The 23,365-nt window shown below is 36.3% G+C and overlaps 2 protein-coding genes and 1 long non-coding RNA gene across 15 annotated transcripts; 1 reads left to right on the plus strand and 2 right to left on the minus strand.

The window, feature by feature from the left end:
- Nucleotides 1-1,693: 1,693 nt before the first annotated feature.
- On the minus strand, nt 1,694-11,764 carry LOC141376811 (uncharacterized). The gene is made up of 4 exons (XR_012388034.1): nt 11,705-11,764; nt 6,998-7,105; nt 6,531-6,656; nt 1,694-4,394 (listed from the first exon to the last, which is right to left on the minus strand). It is a non-coding gene; the product is annotated as an uncharacterized lncRNA (long non-coding RNA).
- msl1b (MSL complex subunit 1b) lies at nt 11,529-16,283 on the plus strand. 13 transcript variants are annotated; one of them, XM_005156303.6, is made up of 9 exons: nt 11,529-11,844; nt 12,410-13,063; nt 13,483-13,664; nt 13,781-14,085; nt 14,164-14,228; nt 14,308-14,375; nt 14,644-14,774; nt 14,860-14,932; nt 15,016-16,283. In XM_005156303.6, exons 2-9 carry the CDS (start codon nt 12,467-12,469, stop codon nt 15,125-15,127), a joined length of 1,533 nt encoding a protein of 510 aa, XP_005156360.2. In that variant the 5' UTR covers nt 11,529-11,844; nt 12,410-12,466; the 3' UTR covers nt 15,128-16,283. The 13 variants fall into 13 exon arrangements, with proteins under 13 accessions (XP_005156360.2, XP_691717.2, XP_073774631.1 ...); XM_686625.11 differs by having other exon boundaries at nt 15,037-16,283; XM_073918530.1 differs by having other exon boundaries at nt 11,529-11,685.
- Nucleotides 16,284-16,575: 292 nt separating this feature from the next.
- Nucleotides 16,576-20,224, minus strand: chmp2a (charged multivesicular body protein 2A). The gene is given in 6 exon segments (NM_213517.1): nt 16,576-17,546; nt 17,634-17,695; nt 18,509-18,639; nt 18,728-18,907; nt 18,980-19,147; nt 20,086-20,224. Coding segments are annotated over 5 exon segments (663 nt in total). The 5' UTR covers nt 20,086-20,224; the 3' UTR covers nt 16,576-17,424.
- Nucleotides 20,225-23,365: the final 3,141 nt, after the last annotated feature.

Genomic DNA, 23,365 nt, shown 5'->3' on the forward strand with positions numbered 1-23,365 from the left:
TCATGATTCACCCAGTTCCGACCAGTAACTAACAACAGCTGGATGGATGGATGGATGGATGGATGGATGGATGGACGGACGTACAGATAAATATGTGAATAGATGATAGACAGACAGACACACAGACAGACAGACAGAAAGAAAGAAAGAAAGAAAGAAAGAAAGAAAGAAAGAAAGAAAGAAAGAAAGAAAGAAAGAAAGAAAGAAAGAAAGAAAGAAAGAAAGAAAGAAAGAAAATGGAACAGTATGTGTATGAAAGAGTACAGTAAAAAGCTCTTCCAGACTTTCACCCATAAATAGTTGCTTTTGCTCCTTGTGAAGTAGCTCTCTCTGTCATTAAACGGGAAGTTCTTGAGTCCTTTCCAGAGAAAGGAAATGTACTAAGCGCACAAGAATAGAAACCTATTCAGATATGGCAAAGTTATAGTGGTTTGACCCACCAATAATGCCACACCTGTCACTTCTTTAGTACTTTCTCAGACAGCTTTGCAAGGCTGAATTCTGTTATATGCAATAGCAATACTCATGCATCAAAACTGGACATGAAGTACAGACTTCAGACAGAACCATTCTATAATAGATCAGCTAATATTACTGTGCACCTGTAATCTCAGTAAAATAATTGGAATATATTTTAGTTCTATATAGCCACACCCCATGTTAATACTGAAGTGAAATCATATTTTGGGATTTATGGTGTCTACAACAGCCGTTTTTATGTAGTAGGCTAACATGATTGCCGATGAGAGGCATCCTTTATCATGTACCTTCAAATTGTTACCATCAGGATGTTGCGTTCCCAGATGCATAGGAAATAGGTCAAAATTATCATTCTACCTTTAAGCAATTAAGTTTTTTAATTCCTCCTCTCTCAGTGACAGTTAAAGGCCACTAGACTGGACATTTATTTAGAGTAGTGGTGGCATGGTACTTCGGGCTTCTGAATGATTTATTTATGTAAATACCAAGTGTGAAATTGTCAGATGTCTCTGTGGGTGTACACTGCAAATGAAATTTCCCTTTGGGGATAAATAAATTTAACTATCTAAATAACTAACTAACTAACTAACTAACTAACTAACTAACTAAAGTTAACTAACTAACTAGTTCTATAATTCCATTTTACACTTTACTTGAATTTCTAACACTAACAATCCCTTTATATCTATGTTGAACTCTTGTTGTTTTGATTATTTCAGATGGAAATCACTTTGGACAATAATAAGGCATGATGATTAAATATAAATGAAACTAATGTTAAAGGGCACCTATGATGAAAAACATCTTTTGGAACCTGTTTGTGCAGGTATAGTGTGTACATAGTCATATCGGGGGGATATAAACACAATATGTCTCTTTTTAAAATTTCCTGGCGTCTTTTAAATTGAAGCCCACTGCAACGTGGAGTTGCAGAGTGCGGTTTCCCCGTCCACTGAATTGATTGAAAGCCATGTATTAACATGTCTCCATAGTAATGTATATAATTATATCCACAAGATAGGACGTGCGCAAAGCAACTGGTATTAAAAGATCTGTTCAGCTTGCTGTGATCATCAATCATCATCAAATGTGATCAAGAATGAGTTTTACAAGTTTAAAATGTTTTTTTTAAACAATGCGTGCTTGTAAGGAATTACCACAGCAACAGTACGTGTCAATGCAATTATAAAAGACGATGCTTCAATCTCAATTTGTGGATATTAAATCAGGTTTATTTTGTACATTAACATAACAGATATTCAAACAGTAGTGAAAATTAACATGTATCCTGTCACATTTGTTGCACAAAATCAGTGAAAAGATAAACGTGTGTGCTGTGTGTGTGTCTGTGTGTGTGTGTGAACTTTGTATCAACTTTGTGTGTGACTCAGAAAGACAAATTAACTTGACAACAAATACATCAAATAATCATTGGTAAAGTTCTTACTGTAGTATTTCTCACAAACGTTACATGAGATCTGCTTCCTTCATGTCTGTTACTGTGCTGTTTATCTGATGCAGCTTAGACGGAGATTGAGGCACACTCTGATGCTGTGTTCACACCAGACACCGACAACAGTTCATGAAACTAAGCTCGGCTCATTCAGAAGCACCACTAAAAGCCTACATCAACCAAATATAGTTTCTGGAGGAGTTTATGTACTCACAGAGCTGGGTGCACCTCAAGATGGATATATTGGACTCAAACACAGTTTAAACAAATCGACTGTTTTTTAGTTTTTCTAAAGCACATAAACGCAGCTATTCTCTCAATAAAGTCCATGTTAGCCATTTAGCAATGAAGCTAGAGTCACCGGGCAGACAGAAGCTCTGCCCATGATGCGAATCCACGTCTATTTTGAAGTAAATTTGATGCGCGAAGAAAGCAGATTTGACACGAGAATGAAGAGAGTGAACTCAAAATTTTCACATGTCTATTTACGCACGAATAGCGTCTGGTGTGAACACAGCATGACAGGTACGTGGGAACGATGGGCGTTAAAGGCACAGGCAACAAACACAGCGACATTACAGCGAAAATTACAATTTTCTAAAAGGTATAATAAATAATCTGATGGGTGTTTTGAGCTAAAACTTTACATATTCTATAGACACAAAATACTTTTTTAAATCTTAAGGTCTTAAATCTTGAAAAAGGGGTAACATACAGTGGAATGAACCGCCAACTTATAGAGCACATTTTTACGCAGCGATGCCCTTCCAGCCACAACCCATCTCTGGGAAATCCTAAAAATATTATTATCTTATTATCTTTTTCCTTAGTAGTTCAGTCGATAATTTTCTGTTTAAACAATTTTAAGTGCTTTCAGAAACTGCATCTCAACAAAATGTTTGCATGAAGTGACTTTAACTGGCTTTTGATATGATATTGCAAAATATGCTGCAGCCCCAGTGTTATCCTCTCCTACACTTGACACACCATGCACCCACCAAGGACATTCACACTTAAGGCTGGCTGTGGAAATGGAAAGCAGCAGAACTTACGGTGACTAAAAGCAAGGCAATATAGATGCCAATTTAAAAGACGGTCAAGCAAAGTGTCGTGTGTACAAGAAAGTGGCAAATAATCTACCAACAAAATCATGAATGGAAAGAAGATGAGAAAATGAATACATCTGTTACATAAAGTGATCTGTGATGTTCTGATTCTGGCAGAGGAGAAATATAAAAATATTATATTCACCGACCAAGCCTGAACCTATTCAACACCGGACTGGAGGCTGGCAGCATGATGGCTCCTGGCCAAATGTGCTAACTGTGCAGCGAGAGATTGCAGAGCCTCCGCTGTGCCAAACTGTGTTGAAATTAACCCAGTAATCAGAAACATTATGTTCTTGTGGGGAGAGCCCAGGCGATTGGCAGATGGCTAAGAGCATTAGAGAGATACCTGCCAAACGTTAGCCTCCTCTATTCTCCTGCTGCGAAAGCCATTGTGCTGTGGAGAGACGAGCACCCCTGTGTGTCTGCAGCATATGGCGGCGTAAATATTGACTGATATTATAATTATGAACAGCATAATCTAATAATTAATCATGCACATGCTCGCATATTCAATACTCAAGCAGACACATACTGGAGGTGAGCCATTTGTACATTATGCAGGTTGGGAAACCATGGCAGATGCCACAAGACTAGTTTTGTCTACTGTGCTTGTGATGGTTTAATCTGCACTGTTGATCAATTTTGATGTGAAGATGCTGGAATTGACATGAAGATGTAAAGATTTTCACACAGAGCAAAGCACTGTATATTTATCAGCGATTCACTAGATTTTTTTTGCAAGAGCCACATCTGTATCATAAAGGATAATACACATCCAGCCAGTGGTTTTGACAGAATAAAAGCTGACAGGGTGGGCATTGTCAGTGTTCTTCCCACTCACAGTCACCTGATTCACCCCATTCTCTATCACCGTAATCAGCAAGATCCCTGTAACCCGAATACTAATCACTTCGTGCTCCTCCACATCATCCCTGCTCATCACAGTCACCCATAAATACCTGCATGCTCCCTCTTAGTGTCTGGCCTCGTTGCATCGAGAAGGACAAATCACGCTCAGTCTATTCCATTTCTTTTCGGCTTAGTCCCTTTATTAATCGGTCCTGTCAGGGGTTGCCACAGCAGAATGAGCTGCCAACTTATGTTTTAGGCAGCGGATACCCATCCAGCGGCAACCCCACACTGGGAAACAACCATACCTGCCAACACTACTGTTTTTCCTGGGAGTCTCCAGTATTTCAGACCCATCTCCCGCCCATCTCCTGTATTGTTCTGTCTCCCGGAAAACTCCCAGAATTCCACACAGGAATGCCATCTGACCCAGCATGGGACTCAAACCAGCGTACTTCTTGCTGTGAGGTGACCGTGCTACCCATTGCACCACCGTGACGTTCCTATAACAATTTTATCAGAGTTATACACAGCAAATCCATCAGAGTTAAATTCTCGGTGTTGAAGCATTTCAGAGTAAAGTGTTGACGTTAAAGAGTTAGATTTTGATAAATGAATATAATAAGAGTTAGAATTTTTTTTTTGTTCAGTGCGAAATTAAGGAGTTATCTTTTCAACACTTGGTGGTGTTATTTCCAACATCCGGGAATTCATGCAGCCCCAGTCACTGAAGAATTTTCCAGATTCCATTTTCCATCTGAGGTTTAGAACAGCAACTGGTGAGTCAAACTACCTAAATGTTGGTATTTTACTGACTTTCTTTAAGGAAATACAGTTGTAAACGTATTGTTAAGTTAATAACTTTAGAATGGAATGACAATTTTAAACTTCTGCGGTTCATTCATGGTCGTTTGTGTATCTAGCTTAACTGCATTACTATTCACTTCTTTTCAAGAATGTTTTTATATATGCTCATGCATACATAATGCATAAAAACATCAAATGTACATGTTCAACACATTTCTGTCACGCTTAATGCCATTTTGTGCGTTGTTACCCATCTTTAAAATAAAATCAACACTTCTCCTTTAATTCGAAGCAAACTAGCGAGGGAATCCCCGGAGCCGCCTAACGTTAGCCTACTCTGCCCGGATGCTAACGGCAACACAGGACGGTTTCCATGAGCTCTGGAGAGTTTCTAAAACATATCTGGTGAGTAAATGAACATATGCTTACTTGTAAAAGGCTTCCTGACTAAAACATATGATTGTTTGTTATTCGTGTACGTTAATTTGGTTATTTTAAACACCGCGGCCCTTTTAAACTGGTTCATTCGTGGCCGTCCATATACCGTTAGTCTATAGACTCGCGTGATAACGTACGCTTGAATTATATTAAGTGTTGACAACCGGAATGTTAACATTAATATCTTTAAATGACTGCGTTTGCACTTTCTCAGACATTTAACGTTACAGAAGTCTCCCGGAAGTTGCGGGACTAACGTTAACGTTATCCCGCAAATGCACAGAGACTTAAATTTTGCTCCAAGTGTTGTGTTAAATTCAGGATTCTGGACAGACAGCTGCCTGTTTTTCCAGTTCTAGTCATAGTGGTTAACCTAATTGTTTTTGGAGATCCAACAGTGATGTATGTGTTTTTTCTACTTTTCCATATCCTGTCACCTCAACCAGCTGGGAGAGTCAAGTTGTGGATCATCATGAAGATTTTCAAAAGGTGAGTTTAGATTTCTTGAATGTTTTATTTACTTTAAATGTTCTTTTAAATATATCATAGAATTTGATTGCAATTTGTTTTCAAACATTTTTCTTAGTCATGCTGGAGTCTTGAAGAGTTCTTAGATGAGCATCACCCTATATCCGTGCATCAGGAACCACCAGACGAGCGATCAGCAGCTACTACATCGTCATGGATAAAAAGGTCATCCTGTGGCTGGGAAGCACTTCATCCACAACACATGCTTGATGAGATTTCCTAGCTCCAGTTTGTTTTCACACAAGTTTACAGCATTTATACCTTCCTTTAAACTGCTGTGTTTGATATGGAGGACCAAGGAAACACCAGAAATGAAAGATTTGCACGCCAAGTTGTTTAAAATGTAATTTCAGAAAAAAACTATGCGTTCAGAAGAAAACTATGAGTGACGATATGAACTTTTAAATTGCTCTGATGAAACATCAAGTTTGGACCAAAGGACTGAAACAGCCTTTTTGAGCACTGGTCATACATATCTTGTTGATACTGTCTGTACTAATAAAACATTTAAAGCATATTTGACATTGTTGCATTTTAAAAACTGAATGAATTGTTGAAGTGGTGAATGTTTTCAAATAAAATGTCTTTTCTTTTGTAATTTACAGTCTATTTGACCTTTTTACCATATTTACACTCAAGAGAGTTGAATAAAATAACAATATATTACACCAGGCGGTGTTAAATATAGTTACATTTTTAACTCTGCCCAGAGTTAAAATTAACCCTTACTTCGGTGTCAATGTGCCAACCCTTTTGAAAGTGTTGATTTAACTCTGTTTTGAGTGGACCCCATGAGACACTTTCAAAGTGTTGAAATTAACACCCATAGAGTTGTTTTGGGTCCCCATATTTTGCTGTGTACTTACCATAACTGCTGACTGTATACCCAGAGTGTCTCTTCTTAGTGTGAATCCTTCCTGGTTGTGTGTTTCCCAATTCTGTTTCTTCATCTTTGTCATCACTCACCAGTTCACTCCATCCCTGTTCTCCTTCTGCAAGATAAAGACTTTACCTATTGGACATTTCATCTGTGAAAATCATCATTGACAATAAACTGTTTACTTAATTCTTGTCTAGGTCCTCCTTCTGTGACAGGCTTTAATCACTCTGAAGGGTTACATTTTGCAATAACTGCAAATACTGTTTGAATAACCACAATATCACCACAAAAACTATTGGTTGGTTAACCAAAACCATAGTTTATTTGTGGTTACCATTGTTTATCTACAAATCATGCAATGCTTTTGTTATCTGTTGAATTTGTTATCTGTATTGGTATTTTTGTTGTTTGTATTTTGTTGATGGAAAGACAGAAGAACAAATGTCAGCGTACATGAGGCAAGACAGCCCAGCACTGAAGCCTGTATCATCAAAATCCAGCTGAGGTCACCTAGTGCGAATGTCTGATGATCGTCTCCCTAAGCAGATCTTCTACTCTGAACTGAAAAAGAGCAAACATCATCAAATGGAGATCCATCGTCAGTGAAGGTACAGCAAAGTTTGAGAACAAATGTATCGCAGAATCCAACAAAAAAATAAATAAAAAGACGGCACCAGAAGGAGGAACAGAAACAACCTTGGACATCACTCCCCGGAGGAACAACTGTAGGGACGTTTCACAGTTTTAACCCAAAAATGGTCAGTCTCTCAATTGAAGCAGAGCCGGAGTCAGAGATTCAATTTAAGAAATTTACTAAAGATAGTTTGCAGCCTTATCAGCTGAAACCAGCTTCAACATACGCAATAGAGTTCATAGGCTGCTCTGCTTACGATCACAAAACATTAACAATTATACATTTACATAACGTCATTAACTGTGTCATACATATAGGGGCTTTAACCGAATAACATACAGGTGTATAAAACACTGATAGACTTCAAAAATTTCCTTGTGGCTGCATGTGTCCAACTCTGAACAATATCTCAATATCTCAAGCATACAAACATCAGACAGCCACTAGGCTGTTCATAGCTGACCCCAGACCTGTGAAAGGATCCACAATCGAATAGAACACACACACTCAAAGTACAATCTGTTTCTAAGCCAAGGCTGATAGTACTCTCAGACATTTTTATCAAAACTGGTCAAAAACCAGTATAATCTACATCCAAACTGGCAGCTTACGTGAAAACATTAACTTTAAAAGATTTAATACAGATTTAAAATGGCAAATATCACTTTAGACATAATTAACACATAGCAAATAACAATATAAACAGTTGTTTCCAATTCTTCAAGAGTCCAGGTCTACTCGAGAGGTCTCCATGACCTCTGACCTGGCTAGGTAGATCCTGAGGAAGCAAATCATTTTGTATACAGAAAAGCAATGACACATATTGTTTCAGTTTAACTCTGACGTGGGATGACACTAAGGTCATCCTATAACCCAGCCTCTTAAACATTCAGCTTTATTAATAATCATAATAAGAAAGACCATCATTCTCAACTTGCCAGAGGGATAGCCAGATGACGATGATTTTGTTGATATCTTATAATCTATTTAGTATAAAATTATCATTGTTGCAAAACAGCAAAAAATAAATAAAATGAAAAATACAACACTTCTACAGTCTAATTCATTTTCAATATAACAGAGAGAGTTTTGTTTTAATTCAAGAGTTCACACTTAGCTGATGATTGATTATAAATCGTGTTTGGCATGCTGCGCAGGAGGGAGCCCTGAGCTCAATAGATCCTCAAGCCCTGAGCTTCCTCCCGTGAGCAGAACTCCCCTGCTTATTTGGGGCTAATAACAAATTGCTTTATGAGGAAAAATACTGTTGGCTATAGGAACATGATTATAATGCCAATTTGGTTTGGTCAGATTACGTACATGTCCTTGGATGGTGGGAGCAAACCGGGGAGCCCACACCAACATGGGGAAAACATGCAAACGTCACACAAAATGCCAACCAGTCCAGCAAGGACCAGAACCAGCAATGTTGTTGCTGTGATGCAACAGTGCTAACCACATGGCCGCCGGGCCGCCCAATCTAAGAAAAAAAGTGCAAGAGGAATACGGAAGGACGGGGGATTTTTCACGATGAAGATAACTGCGGTATAAGGACCATGGTTATTTATAGTGAAATAAATCAAATAGGAATCATCTGATTGGAAAATCGTGGGTCGAGCTGTGATCAGTCATAAGTATATTCTTCTCTCGAAATTAGTTTATAAATGAACTTCACTTAAATAGAACCTGCCAAGTATGAACACACTCCAAGACTTATTTTGAGTACTAACACAAACTTGGATTTTGCAAACTGTGATAAAGTCAGTTCGAGTTTTACACTCCACATCTCTGTCTCTCATTCTCTTTTTCGTTCTGTTTAAAGGAAGTTACAATATGAACAAAAACAGCCTGTGAACACACAAACTCATAAATACAATGATGTGATCTACATTAGCCTTAGTCACCTTAGATCAACAGATTACATAAGTCAAGTGATTTAATGAGCTTAAGTTTTTAGACAAATACAGAGAGAGAGAGAGAGAGAGAGAGAGAGAGAGAGAGAGAGAGAGAGAGAGAGAGAGAGAGAGAGAGAGAGAGAGAGAGAGAGAGAGAGAGAGAGGGGGAGAGCACATCTATCCCTGATCTGTCATGTAATGTAGTTTCCATCAGAGGGAACTGTTGAACCTAACTTAATTAACTCAGGCCAGTAGCCAGCCTGGTGTAAAGGGTGTTTTTTTCTCAAAAAGTGGACCTTTTTTGCAGTTATTCACCTCATTTTCTTTTTAATTAAGAGATTTAAATACCACATTTAGGTGACATTTTAGCTGAATTAGCTTGTTCAAATCGCTCTTTTTGATTTACCAAAATATTTCCTAAATATTTAGATTAAAGAAACATGACAACATGTTTATTTTTTAAATACAAATTTATTACATCATATATCATTAAAGGGGTAGCACGGTGGCGCAATGGGTAGCACAATCGCCTCACAGCAAAAAGGTTGCTGGTTCAAGCCTCGGCTGGGTCAGTTGGCATTTCTGTGTGGAGTTTGCATGTTCTTCCCGTGTTGGCACGTGTTGGTTTCTTCCATGTGCTAGTTTCCCCCACAGTCCACAGACATGGTACAGGTCAATTGGGTAAGCTAAATGGGCCGTAGTTAATGTGAATGAATGTGTATGGGTGTTTCCCAGAGATGGAAAAAAAAGTTTACTTGTAAAAAAAGTTTATTAAAAAATTAATGGATAACAACAATGGCTAAAATAGTGTTTCAACTTATTGTAATATGGGCTGCTTTTGGTGCTTCACGCTTTTTTATTGGTCTTGCTTTCTTTCAAGAATAAGGTCCAAGGTTTAGAGTAAGTTACTTGTTAAATGTTTTCTCTATTCAAAAACAATAAGAAAGATGAAAATAAGAAAGATGACTTCTCTTATGTCAGATGTTTTCTTGCACAGTTTGACTTATAAAAACAATTGTTTGCATTGGCCAAAACTGATTAGCTTAAGTCACACCACGATTCTGCTTGGTCTTAAAGTCTTTTTCAATAGGTAATTTTTTACTATTTATGATGGCATAGCAGTCAAAATAGGACAAATGAGCTCATGTATGGGACACATTCTGGACCTTTGTCAGTGAGGTTGGGGCCTAGTCATTATAAAATAATTATGTACACACAGCATTTAGGCTGCGAATGAATCTCGGCGACAAGAGAAAAAGCGTTAGAAAATGTTAATGAACTGTACTACATCTCCCTCTGCTGGTTAAACTAATAACACACAAGGAAAAAACAGTAAATACATGCTCCTAATGAAAACAAATTGTATATGTTTAGATAATAAGTCCGTGTGAAATATACATTTCTAAATAACATTACATATTTTACAGCTGAACTAAAGAAATTACTGAAATTCGTTTCAGCAACACTTTTTAGACAATTGTTTTGCTCAGGCAATGGCCTAATTGGGAAACACCAATGACACACACATACACACACACACACACACACACACACACACACACACACAAACATACGCACAAACATACAGTTACAAAGTTGCAGTAATTTCTCTCAGGCCCGTAAACAGAGTTTCCCCACCCCCCACTGACGAAGGTCCAGAATTTATCCCATACAATAGCTCATTTGTCCTATTAGACTTGTTATGCCATCATAAGTTATCAAAATAACCCATCGAAAAATTCCTTAAGACCAAGTGGATTGTGATGCAAAAGTCAACTTTCATTTGTTGATATAGAGAAAACACTCTATAAGTAACTTTTATTCTAAATCTTGGACCTTATTCTTAAAAGAAAAAAAACACATTACATTCTGAGACTGAGGACAGTTGAATGTGCTGGCCAGTTTGTTATTCGCCTAATAAATAACAATAGCATCTTTAAACTTTAACAGATTCCTATTTTCCCCCTGATACAAAGTAGCCTAAAATAAATGCCCTTCATATATCTTTATTTTAAATCTTTAGAAAATGTTTTGGTCCATTAAAAAGTGACAATCAGACAAGCTAATCCAGCAAAACAATGTCGCTAAAATGCAGAATTTAAATCTTATAATTAAATAGAAAAAAATCTCATGAATTAAATCGAATAACTGCAAAAAAGTCAACATTTTGGGAAAAAAGAACCAGCCTTTTCACTAGGCTGGCTATGGGCCTATCTCTATTGCATTTATGGCAAACAAAAGTCAATAAACAACATGTGTAAACAAAATTATTCTACATGATATTTCACTAAATGTATTTTTTCCAACTCTCATCCACTTATGGCTAATACATAGGTTTAAAAAACGTAGAAAACCAAATCGCTACAAAATAAGCACTTGGCAAAGCACTGTTATTAAACATTGGTAAATAAAGTTAGAAATGAAGGAGTGCCAAAACGTCAGAGGAAATGACGTTGGCGAGGTTTTCTCCCCAAGTGTGTACGGTATGGTCCGTATTTTGCCTCCGCCAGACAAATACGTTCCCATATACTTACTTTCCCGAACATATATTCACTATCTTGGCCAGATTCAATACGCAAAGAAAACCGTACACGATACGAATGTTTATAAACGTGTGTATGCTTATTTTACCTTTAATATTGCTCGCAAACCCCATCACTTTGAATGTAAACACGTCCTGACAAAACGCATGCGCACTGAGACAAACGCACTCGTATATTGGGACATTGTGCAGATTCGAGCCTGAAAATGGGGGACAAACAGCAATAAAAGTAGGATAGAACGCTCATTTGGGACCTGTTTGTTCTGATTATTGGTTTTTGCAAATCCGACATAGACATGTAGTATAGAATGCTGGCAAACTCGCAGTATAACGAAAACGATTTGGTATATTAGCACCTCGTTTGCTAACAGCGGCTAGCTAGCATCAGGATCAAAATGGAGGCAGGCTATTTATTATTAGCTCAAGTTAAAATGGTTCGTGCCTCTTGAACCATAAACCGAAAACCAAACCACGTCTAGCTGTAACGTTTGGTATAATAAGTGCGTGCATGTTTTATCGGTAGTGAGATTCAGTGATCTGATTTGGACAGTGAACATTTATGGCTGTCTAGTATGTGATTGCGTTTGGTGCTTTTTTCAATATTTGATCACGGAGTGGGTTTATATAACCTTGTAGTGGAAGTCATGTTGCAAACATAGACAGGAAGCCTGCGTTATTTTGTGTGCAGTTTTCATAATTGCAATGCATTCAGTGGGATCTTGAAACAAACATTTGCAACTATCAATTATCATTTTGCTTTCTTGATTCTTATTTTACGATTTATGTTTTTCAAGTCTGCAGACAAGCCTCTATTGGAGCCATGGTTCATCGTGTAGAGGTTTTCCTTCGCCATGAATATGCGACCCGAATGCTTTTCTAAAGCAGGATTGTACTCAAAGAAGTGTGACTTCAGCCCATCTCAAACAAGACATCCAGTTAGTGTCCAAAGAGAGCTCAGAGATCCTCTATGTGACACACCAGACGACACTAGAGAACATCTGATCTCGCAAAAGAACTTAGAACGGGCTTCATTGCCTTCAAAGCCTGGCAGAGAGTTGATCGTGGCTTCAGAGGCTGGCTCTGTGGGCACAGAAACACTGTCATCTCAAGCTAAACAAATGGGGGGTGAAGGCACCCCTGTAAAAAGTAAAACTCCTTTTGGACAGACCAACGCCATTGATAACAAGCCAGAGTTTGTATCCATGAATTCTCATATTAATTCTAGAGACCCTGTTGGTGAGAAAAATGCTAAAGAGACTATGGGGTCATCTCACGAACACTCCGAGGGTAAAAGGACCAATATGAAGAAGATCAGTGGTAATCCTCATGCACAAGCCACTTGCCTTAAACAACTGCTGTTGCTTCAACTGGACTTGATCGAGCAACAACAGCAACAGCTGCAGTCTAAGGACAAGGAAATAGATGAACTCAAATCAGACAGAGACACGGTATGTGCACTTAGGGTTAGAACTTTTTTTGAGCAGAAAATGCAATCGGTTGATCAAAAGTGTCAGAAAACCCATGTCAAATAAAAGCTGTTTGTTTATATTAATGATTTGATTCCCCAAATTTCAAATTCTTAGAAGAGTACAGAAAACCTTCGTGACTAAAATCAAGATTATTCCACAAAATATGAGCAACAACTTTGAAGTTAAAACATTGGGGTTGCGTTGTCTAAATATAATCCAAACATGACACCAAATCTGCATATTGAATGATTTTTCTAAGGATCGTGTCATACTGAAGATTACAGGTATTATGCTGAATCTGGCCCCAACATTTGATTGATAATATGATTTTGGCTTATTGCTTGTACTTGCAACAATTTTCACTTTATTTCTGTTGAATGTGATCTTCTTTCAAACAGCTGCTTGCCCGCATTGAGCGAATGGAACGTCGTTTGCAGTTGTTAAGCAAGGAACCACGTGACAAGAGGCTCTTCCAGCCTTTAGAGAGATGGGTTCCAGACACCGATGACTTTTGGGAATCAGATTTAGGCGACAGCCCACAAACTCAGGCATCCAAGTCAAGTGGCAAAGTGCAAAAGCGGTAAGAATAGGCTATTTTTAATTGTCATTTTTTCTGTGATTTTTATTTTTCAAATCAATTGTTTGGTCATAAACTGGTTTTGCCTTGGCTGATTTGAGCTGTAATCACTAATCTAGAAAATTAAGCGCAACCGAAACAAAGACGCAAAGGTCAAGAGGCAAGTCCTCAAGGACAACTCCCCAAAAATCAGACACAAGAGGGCCATCGCCATGTCAGCGTGAGCTGCGGAGCAAGGAGACCCCAGAGAAGGCAAGCACTGGGAAATCGTCCAGAAAGACAGACCAGCATGCAGAGGAAGGAAGCAGCAAAGAAGCAGATGAACTTCCTTACATGACAACCACTGAAATGTACTTATGCTGCTGGGAGCCTCCAGATTCATCATTACAGGAAGATTGTCCTAAGAAAGAAGAGGATGTTGCAAGTAAGTTTCTGGTTCAAATACAGAATGCCTTATTTAAACGCTGGTTTACTAATTGTTATGTGAAAACTATTTTCCCAGTACCATCGTGGAGGGAAAACATTATGGAACCCCTGAAGGAGGAGGATGCAGCTGATCTCCCTGAAGTAAGACTCGTCAATTGTGTTGAACAGGAATCTTGGCTATGATGTTCACTGTCATTAATTGTTTTTTTTTTTTGTGTAGAGTCTTGATGACAGCGTTTTCCTGAAAAGACATGCCAAGTTAGAGCTTGATGAGAAGAGGCGAAAAAGGTGAGATCTTCAGTGTCACAGAAACCATCTTAATACGCTGATTTAGTGCTCAAGACATTTATTTTTATTGTTAGTTTAAATAAAGTTTGCTATTTTCAGTTTTTTGATGAGCAGATAATTCAAAAGAACAGCATTCACAGTGATATCCCAGAATAAAATAACTCCTCTTCTGATGATGAAAGAAATTAATATGTATTCTTTGATGCAAGTGCCTGAAGGAACAAATAATCATTTTTCTTTATTGTCTTGCATCTTTTCTCCTCCTTAGATGGGACATTCAGAGAATTCGTGAACAGCGTATGCTTCAAAGACTGCAGCAGCGCATGGAGAAGAAGAAACCGAATGTTGTTCAGGAGAGTGAGCCAGAGGTGTCCTCGTTTCATCCCGATTTGGAAAATGGTGTGACCCTCAGGCATTTCATACAGTATTTATTTATGAATGCCTTTCATTACAACTTCTCATATTTTCTTTTATTTTTGTACAGTGGAAGCCATCATGGTGACACCCTTTCTGCCCGTAGTGGCATTTGGACGGCCTTTGCCCAATTTGACACCACAGTAAGAGCCTTTTTTCTTTTTGACATGTTTTGCATTTTCACATAAAAGTTGAAGTACAATTTAAGTGTCATGTAATGTGTCAGTCCTCTTTTATCTTCTGTCAGGAACTTTGAGTTGCCCTGGCTCGATGAAAAAAGTAAAGGTCGTGTCGAAAGCCAGAAGAAACAAACTCCACACAGGACCTGTCGGAAATGAGTCGCAGAGATTCTGGCCACATGTCTGGCTTGAGAACCACATCCTGGAGCGATACTTCACAACATCACATTAAAGCAGAATTTGATCAGTCGTGTGATGGCATCTGCACTCAATCCGCTCACTCAAAGACTGTTTATTCGAGAAGGAAAAGGCAGCAATACAGCTTTGTTTCCTGATAATAAAGCACCAGCTGCCCGGAGTACTGCTATTTTAGTTCCTCACATTCAGTGTGTGGCCTTGTTTTGAACCTTTACTTTACTTGTAGTCCTCTTCTGGGTACTTCGACTAAGGTGAAGTGATATCGGTTATTGCAGGCTTCACTGCAAACACTGTTTTAATGTCCACTAAACTGGTTATGGAGTATTGCTGCACATTTGCATGTAATGCCTCAGTAGATTTGTGTTGAGAATGACGTTTGCTTTTGAAAATGTAATTGTGCATGAATGTCATGAATATCCTATGCCTAAAAATGTACATATTTTTGTAAGCATAGTGTAGTTATTTAGATAGGAAAGATATTGGCAGGATTAGAAGAGTTTCCTGATGTAAACAAGTTGCAAGAATTATTTGTATGGCTGTTCACGTGTCAACAAATCGGTTCAGCATCCCATGCTGGTTTAAGGACGCTGCCCTAATGTTATTTTTGGATTCAGCAGTTGGTTTGCTGATGATGTTTTTGATGTACCTCAAAAATCTTGATTGAAAATACATTTATTTTACGCTTCTGTTTGCTTTAAACCTCATCCATGTCCAAAAGTGTTGTTGTTGTGTCTTTATTAATTTAGCATACATTCTGTGCCTCATGGGAGTCATTTCAGAGCATTTGTTGTGGTCCCTAAAGATTTCTTCCTAAACATCTTGTTCTATCTAACAGTGAAAATCTGATTTTGTCTGTGTGTGTGTGTATAAATGCTAATTCTCATCAGCACACATATCAATAGTTTTGGTTTCTTGTGAATGTGTACAACTGGATCTCTGTACATAGCTTTACTCACATCCATTGGCTGTAAATAAGGAAAATGTTGCTGTTATTTTTTTATTTAATGTCAGAAATGTTGTATGTTCAGCATAGATATTAAAATGATAGGATTATTTACAAAATAAGAACTTTTGTTTTTCATAAAAATAAAAACAACACGCTACAGTGATTCAACAATTGATGCTTGTTTTTTTTTTAAAGTTATATACTTGAAGTGGATCAAAGCCTTTTATTTATTACAGCTATTCTTGTTAATTTATTTATTTATTTTTTATTTCCCAAATCACTGGATTTGAAATAGATGGCAAAATTATGAGAACAGCACATTCAATCTAAAAATCTTATGTTATTATGTCTAAGTCCATCACATTTATTAATATTCAAGTTGCATGATGAAATCCACAAAACTTGAGACACATGTAACATTATATCATTATGAAATAAGTCAACAAATAACAGAATAAAATTATTCCCTTCATAGAAAGTGAAAAAATGTTTATTGAGACAAAAAAAATATGCAAAACCAGAAATAATTTGTCAAAATATACCACCTCTTTTAATTCACCATGAGATAAATACACTAGTTATATTTCTTTTGATTTTTACAAACAAGTCTAGATTATTTTACGATAAAACAAGCTTTGGAAAACTGCCGCCAAATTATTATCTTTTTTTTCCAAACGAAATGATCAAAGTTAAAGAGATTTTGCCTTGTTCATAAACCTTTAAGTTTATGAAGGTTTATAGTTTAATGAACAAGCCTAAGTGTAGGCACTATAGATTCAATCAATCTGGTAAACAAATATATGAACCACCACATTTATTAGATGAAGGTATTTACTACTAAAAGATCACAATGAAAATATTATGATAGTATAATAGCGTGGGTATTTCAGCAGTTCTCTGCTATACTTTTATATAAACAGATTGAAAAGTGGAGTGACTTTTTGCATCACATATATAAAAAGATCTGTGCCTATTAGAATAAGGGATGAGCAGTTTTTATATCACTGAAATATTTAGTGTTAAAGTGTCTGCTAAAGATCAACTTGAAATTTTGGAGTAACAGATACTCTGTTGGCTTTATCACCTTTAAAAAGACTTGGGAGCAGTCTGATGCATTGCATCTTCATTTGGGTTACGTGTTTGATAACATTTAAACAGCACATGTCATAAAGAGAGACAGAAAACCAAAGAGACGCATTCAAGCGTCTCATGTCAGAAAAAAACAACAGCATTCAACCCCCCCTTCTTTGCATCATCAGTCTACATTTTAGTGAAGCGAACTCTTGACCGAAACCTGAAAGTCTTTTCCTTCTCAGTCTCTTCTGAGATTATTCAGTCTCTCTTCCAAGTCAGCATCAGCATCGGCCAGCGTAGGCTGCGGCTCAGCTTTCTTCCCAGCAGCAACCGACAGACTTCCTCCAGTAGCAGGCAGGTCTGTTCAATTGAACAGAGAAGTCAATATAATCACAAGCCAATGCATTATTTTAAAGAGCAGTAACTGCTGTAATTTTTTACACTTACTTGAAAGTTCATCAGACAGAGTCAGACCCAGCTCATCAAGAACTTGAGAAACAACAGCATCACTGCATATAAGCAAAAAGAGTGCATGTGAGGAAAGTGCAGGGTCTGTTATGTAGCAATAATATTTTAAGTCTTTTGGGGGGGGGGGCTTGTTTTGTTTTACTTGACCCTGCCAATATGACAACCATTCTTTTATACATGATTCATTTAGCTTTTAAAATTCAGATTCATTAAGTCAATTAGTAGACATTTTTGTCCAAAAAGATTCAACAAGATGAAACAATACACACAAGAAAGGAATTGATAGTACTAGAATTAAGAGCTACAGTAAGGAGGAGAGGTGAATTACTTTTTAATTAGAGGTTTACTGAACATTTAATACACGGGCACAAATATATAGGTGAAGTCAAAATTATTGTCTGTCATGTAAATATTTTTTTTATATTTCCCAAATGATGTTTAACAGAGCAAGACAATATATATATAATATATATAATATATATATAATCTTTTGTAGAAGGTCTTATTTGTTTTATTTCAGATAAACTAAAATGAGTTAATGAAAAATATCTAGTAAAATATTATGTACTTTCATCATGGCAAAGATAAAATAAATGTTTTATTAAAACTAGAAAAATAAGAAATCAGTTATTAAAACTATTACACAAACCTTTCCGTTAAACAAAAATTGGGAGAGAAAAAATATACAGGGGGCTAATAATTCTGACTTCAACTGTATATTCAGACACGGGTTTTAATTAAATAATATTTTACTTGATTTCAAGTATTGATTTTACTACATTACAAGAATAATGCAAAAAGTGTTGGTGTCAATTAGCAAATATTCATAAAAATGTACATTTATTCATGCTCACCTCTCCTCTTCATCATCTTCATCTCCCATCGCATCATCAATCGCATCATTCATCATCTCCTCCTTCATGTCCATGATTTCACTTTGGCGCTCAAACTCCATCATGATCTTCTGGATCTGTGGCAACTTTAACTGTATTAAGAGAAAAAAGGAATAAATATCAACGCACGCATAAGAACAAACTATCTGTTGGCAGGACTTTTTAGCGGCTGTACAGTACCTGTCTGTTCATGGTGGCCATAGCTTTGGTGACTCCTTTCATGGCCTGCGCCATGCTGTTGTTTGATTTGAGGGTTTGAATTTTAAGGCTGACAGCTTGAATATTGGCTCTCATCATGATGAATTTCTTAACATATCGTCTTGTACGAACCAAATCCTTAGCCATGATCTTTACAGCATCCTACAGGAGAAAGAATATTGCTTGTAAACGAGTGTAAAAAAGTCAACCAAATATCAAATGACACCTCATTACCATCTGTCCTTGTTTGGCCATTTTTTTTATGTCTGCGATTATTTTCTTTTCCTGCTGCTCCAGTCTCTGCCGTTCTCTGTCTAGATCCCGCATGGCTCTATTTAATGCTCTTTGATTCTGTCTGAGCATCTCCTCAGGAGTCTTTCTCCTTCCAAACAGGAACTCCATCTGACGAACAAAATAGAGAGCAATTAGGAGGACAATTTTAAGTGTTTCCATGATCTGTTAAACATCCAAATGGCACTAAAGTCATTCATTTATGCTCCTTCGGCTTAGTATCTTTTTTTCATCATGGGTCGCATTATTTCACATTAATTACTCAATTGGGGAGTACTTATACAGAATATGTTTTACACAGTGGATGCCCTTTCAGCAGTAACGAAGTACTGGGAAACACCTATACACACTTATCCACACACAAACACTACGGCCAACTTAGTTTAATCAATTCACCCATAGTGCATAGTGCGTTTTGGAGGAAACCCACGCCAACAAGGGGAGAACATGGAAACTCGACAGAGAAATGCCTACTGGTTCAGCTGGGGCTCGAACCAGCGACCTTTCAACTGTGAGGTGACAGTGCTAACCACTGTGCCACCGTGTCACCCACTTAAATCTTAAAAAAGAAATTCAGGTTTACACCTGTGATTTGATAACAATGACTCTCAGACACGTGATGCTGACATCATATTTTGCAGATATGTCATGAGGCATGACTGAGCTAATTGAGTGTAGCTGAGTTTACTCTCAAATTAAAATATTTTACACGACATGAATCAAGTGACCTCTCCAATTGAGTAAATAATGTCAAATTATAAAATATACCCTCTCAGTTTTACTGTTGAGCAAATTTTGCCTTTATAATTAGTACATATGTGTGAGATAAGCTGTCAATGACAATGAACCGAACAATTTAGGACTACAAACACTTGCTAGATTAAAAAAGACAAATATTTACGCTCATACGTTGAATAATAACGTATTAATTGAATGGCATTTTACATAAAGATGAAGGCTCATCCCAAATAATTGTAACGAGCTCAGCTGCTAAACTTAGCTCGTCAAAAGAAATAAAAACGAGAGGCCTGTATCTCTCTCGTTAGTACCTTGACTTTTCTTTACGTGGAAAACGTCCACCGGAGACACCAACAGCTGAACAGACCAAATATCACGCCCTCGTTTGTTTCTTATTGAAGTTACTGTTCGTCGATCCACCCGATTGTTTTCCCCACTTTAGCTTCTTCCGCGTATGAATGTCAATACTTCCTTTGTATAGGGCTACGTCATAGGAAATGCGTCATAAATTACTTTCCATCAACAAGAAATGACTCAGTTCAATAATTTATGGTTTTATTAAATCTCTTAGACTGGTTAATAACAAGAAAAGTGATGGATTATTGGATTATTATGATAATTATTTTGGAAATATCACGGATACATAAGTTCTCCTTTCCTCTTGCTGTATTTGTGTTTGGTATTGTAATTATGCTGTACAATTTTGGAAACATGTTGGCTCATTTATTAATGATAATATACAGCTAGATGTTTCTGTTACTTTTAAAGAAATTCTTTTTGGTTATTATGAATCTGCCTCTACTAAGAGAAATGCTTGTTTTGTTATAAATGACATTTATTTTCTTTGTAAATTCCATACTCACAAATGCAAATTTACTAATACCAAACCATATTTTCCTGTTTTTTAGTCAATATTTACATTTAATTTCATTATCTAAAAATAAGAAAGCAAACAGAACTATTTCATTTTGTAATGTCTTTATTTTTTCTTCTTTCTTTCTTTCTTTCTTTCTTTCTTTCTTTCTTTCTTTCTCTTTATTTCTTTCTTTCTTTCTCTTGTATCTTTTCTATTGACAATGTAATTCATATTATGTATTGTAAAAAAAATATTGCTACAAACTAGTAAATTTTTTGCAAATAAAAAAACACTCAGTTATTCATTCATTCATTCATTCATTTTCTTTTCAGCTCAGTACCTTTATTAATCAGAGGTCACCACAGCGGAATGAACCGCCAACTTATCCAGCATATGTTTTACGCAGCAGATGCCTTCCAGCACCAATCCAACACTGGGAAATTGACTGAGAATAATACATTTATTTTTTGTGTGTGAATTTGTTCAGAAGTGGCTCGACTTGTATCATTATTTAAACACCCCTCCTACCTTTGCAAAATATTTTAGTTTATTACTCAGAATCTGCACATGAATCTAAAAAAATTATCTTCAAAAATTATCTATTTTGTTTGGATTTTTTTTATACATAAACAAAAATGCATGGCTTTAAATCCTTTTGTACATTTTCTGATTGAAGTTGACTCATTGCTCAAATCTTTCCATAAGTGTAACAACAAAAAATGTGTTAGATTTTTAGTACTATATAAAGAACTGTTATATAAAGAACTGTTGTTTATTGACTCTGATTTTATTTAGATAGCCTTCCTGTAATATTCTCTCAATTTATTTATTTTTATACAATTGTAATTTACTTGCTCCTTTCTTTGTTTTGTTAGTCGTCTGCAATTAATGTAACTTGTATTTTCCCCTTTCTTGTATCTCTCTTATATTGATCTCCTGATTGTGGTTTCATTAATGAAAATAAATATTAAAACAAATCAGAGAGAAAAAAGGCTCAGTTATAATAATTAAAAAAAATAGATTTTTTGTTTCTGATGTCTGTTTATCCTGTAATTGTAATTTACAAATGCACAGTTAAGAAAAATATATATTAGGTAGACATCTTTTTTTTTCCATGTATCCTATTGCTTGTGGATGCTGTTCATTGTGTATTGCATGTATCTGACTTCATGTTTTTATATCTTGTAATTTTTCAACTAAAACTCCTCAATAAAAAAGACAAAGCATTGTTATAGATTTTTATAAAAGTGGGTACTGTATAATTCTCTAAATTTGTTACTTTCATATATTACAATTACATTTTATCTCATAATTATTAATAAATTAAATCTTCAGTTTTTTTAAAGGTTTAAAATTGTTAATAATAATAATATTCATTTAGTTCATTCATTTCATTCATTTTCTTTTCAGCTTAGTCCCTTTAATGGTCTGGGGTTGCCACAATGGAATGGCCTGTCAACTTATCCAGCACATGTGTCACGCAGTGGATGCCCTTCCAGCTGCAACCCATTACTGGGAAAAATCCCTACACATTCATTCACACACATGAAGGACAATTTAGCTTACCCAATTCACCTGTACCGCAGCTGAGGCTCGAACCAGCGAACTGTGAGGCGATCATGCTACTCACTGCGCCACCGTGATGCCTTTTAATGTAGTTTGTCCTGCAAATATTTATCTGTTTATTTTTCTTGTTATTTGTAATTGTTTTTTTTCCATCATCAGTGTTTTGTGACGACAGACACGACTCCAGATTACTGGAGTTTAATTACTGTGTTTAACCCTAATTATTGTGTTAAGCTGCCTTGGGATATTCAGATCTGCGGGGTGGAGCTTGGGTTAAAACAAAAAACAGAAACAATAAACTGGAATGTTTACTGCTGCATTGTATGAAAATTGTCTTCTCATTCAATAAAAAAAAAAAAAAAACGAATAATAATAAATGAAATATGTGAATGTGAGAGCGTATGGGTGTTTCCCAGTTCCGGGTTGTGGCTGGAAGGGCATCCACTGTGTAAAACTGTCATGGCAACCCCTGATAAATAAAGGAACCCAGCCAAAGGAAATTGAATGAATGAACTTGTCAGGTATGGGTTTTACTGATAAATATTTAAATCCCAAAAACCTCTTTTACAGCACATAATATATCTATTTTGCATGAATTTTTACTAAATTGCAATCTTTATTTTGTGTTTTGAATATTTGATGTGTCAATAATGAAGAAAATACTAAATGGATTTAATAAAGTACTGTAATGAGAATAATAATTCAAAATAAATGTTTTTATTAGTTTGATTCATGGCGGTTCATTTTGCTGTAGTGAAACCTGATGAATAAAGGGACTTAGCCGAAGCAAAATGAATGAATGAATGAATGAGTTTCATTGATTTGAGTTCAAAACAAACAAACAAACCAACAAATAAACAAAAAAAAGCTATAAAAATAATGGAAGAAATCTTAAAAGAGAAAGTATATTTTAATCCTTTTAGTACTTATTAGTACTACTCACTAGTACAATAATATTAACAGTGTAAATTGTGTCGTTATACAAGATAATATATATGTATTACTTTTTGGAATGGTTGTATGGTTTCAGAGGGTTATATTTTGAGGTATGTGGCATCTAAAAGAATGAAAACTCATTACATTACGTCATATTTATTTCTAAAGTGATTTTAGAATGTAGATTGTTTCAAAGCATCTTAACAAAATTTTTTTAAAAAGATCATACACAG

The sequence above is a fragment of the Danio rerio genome, chromosome 12 (assembly GCF_049306965.1).
Source record: "Danio rerio strain Tuebingen ecotype United States chromosome 12, GRCz12tu, whole genome shotgun sequence".
NCBI lineage: Eukaryota > Metazoa > Chordata > Actinopteri > Cypriniformes > Danionidae > Danio > Danio rerio.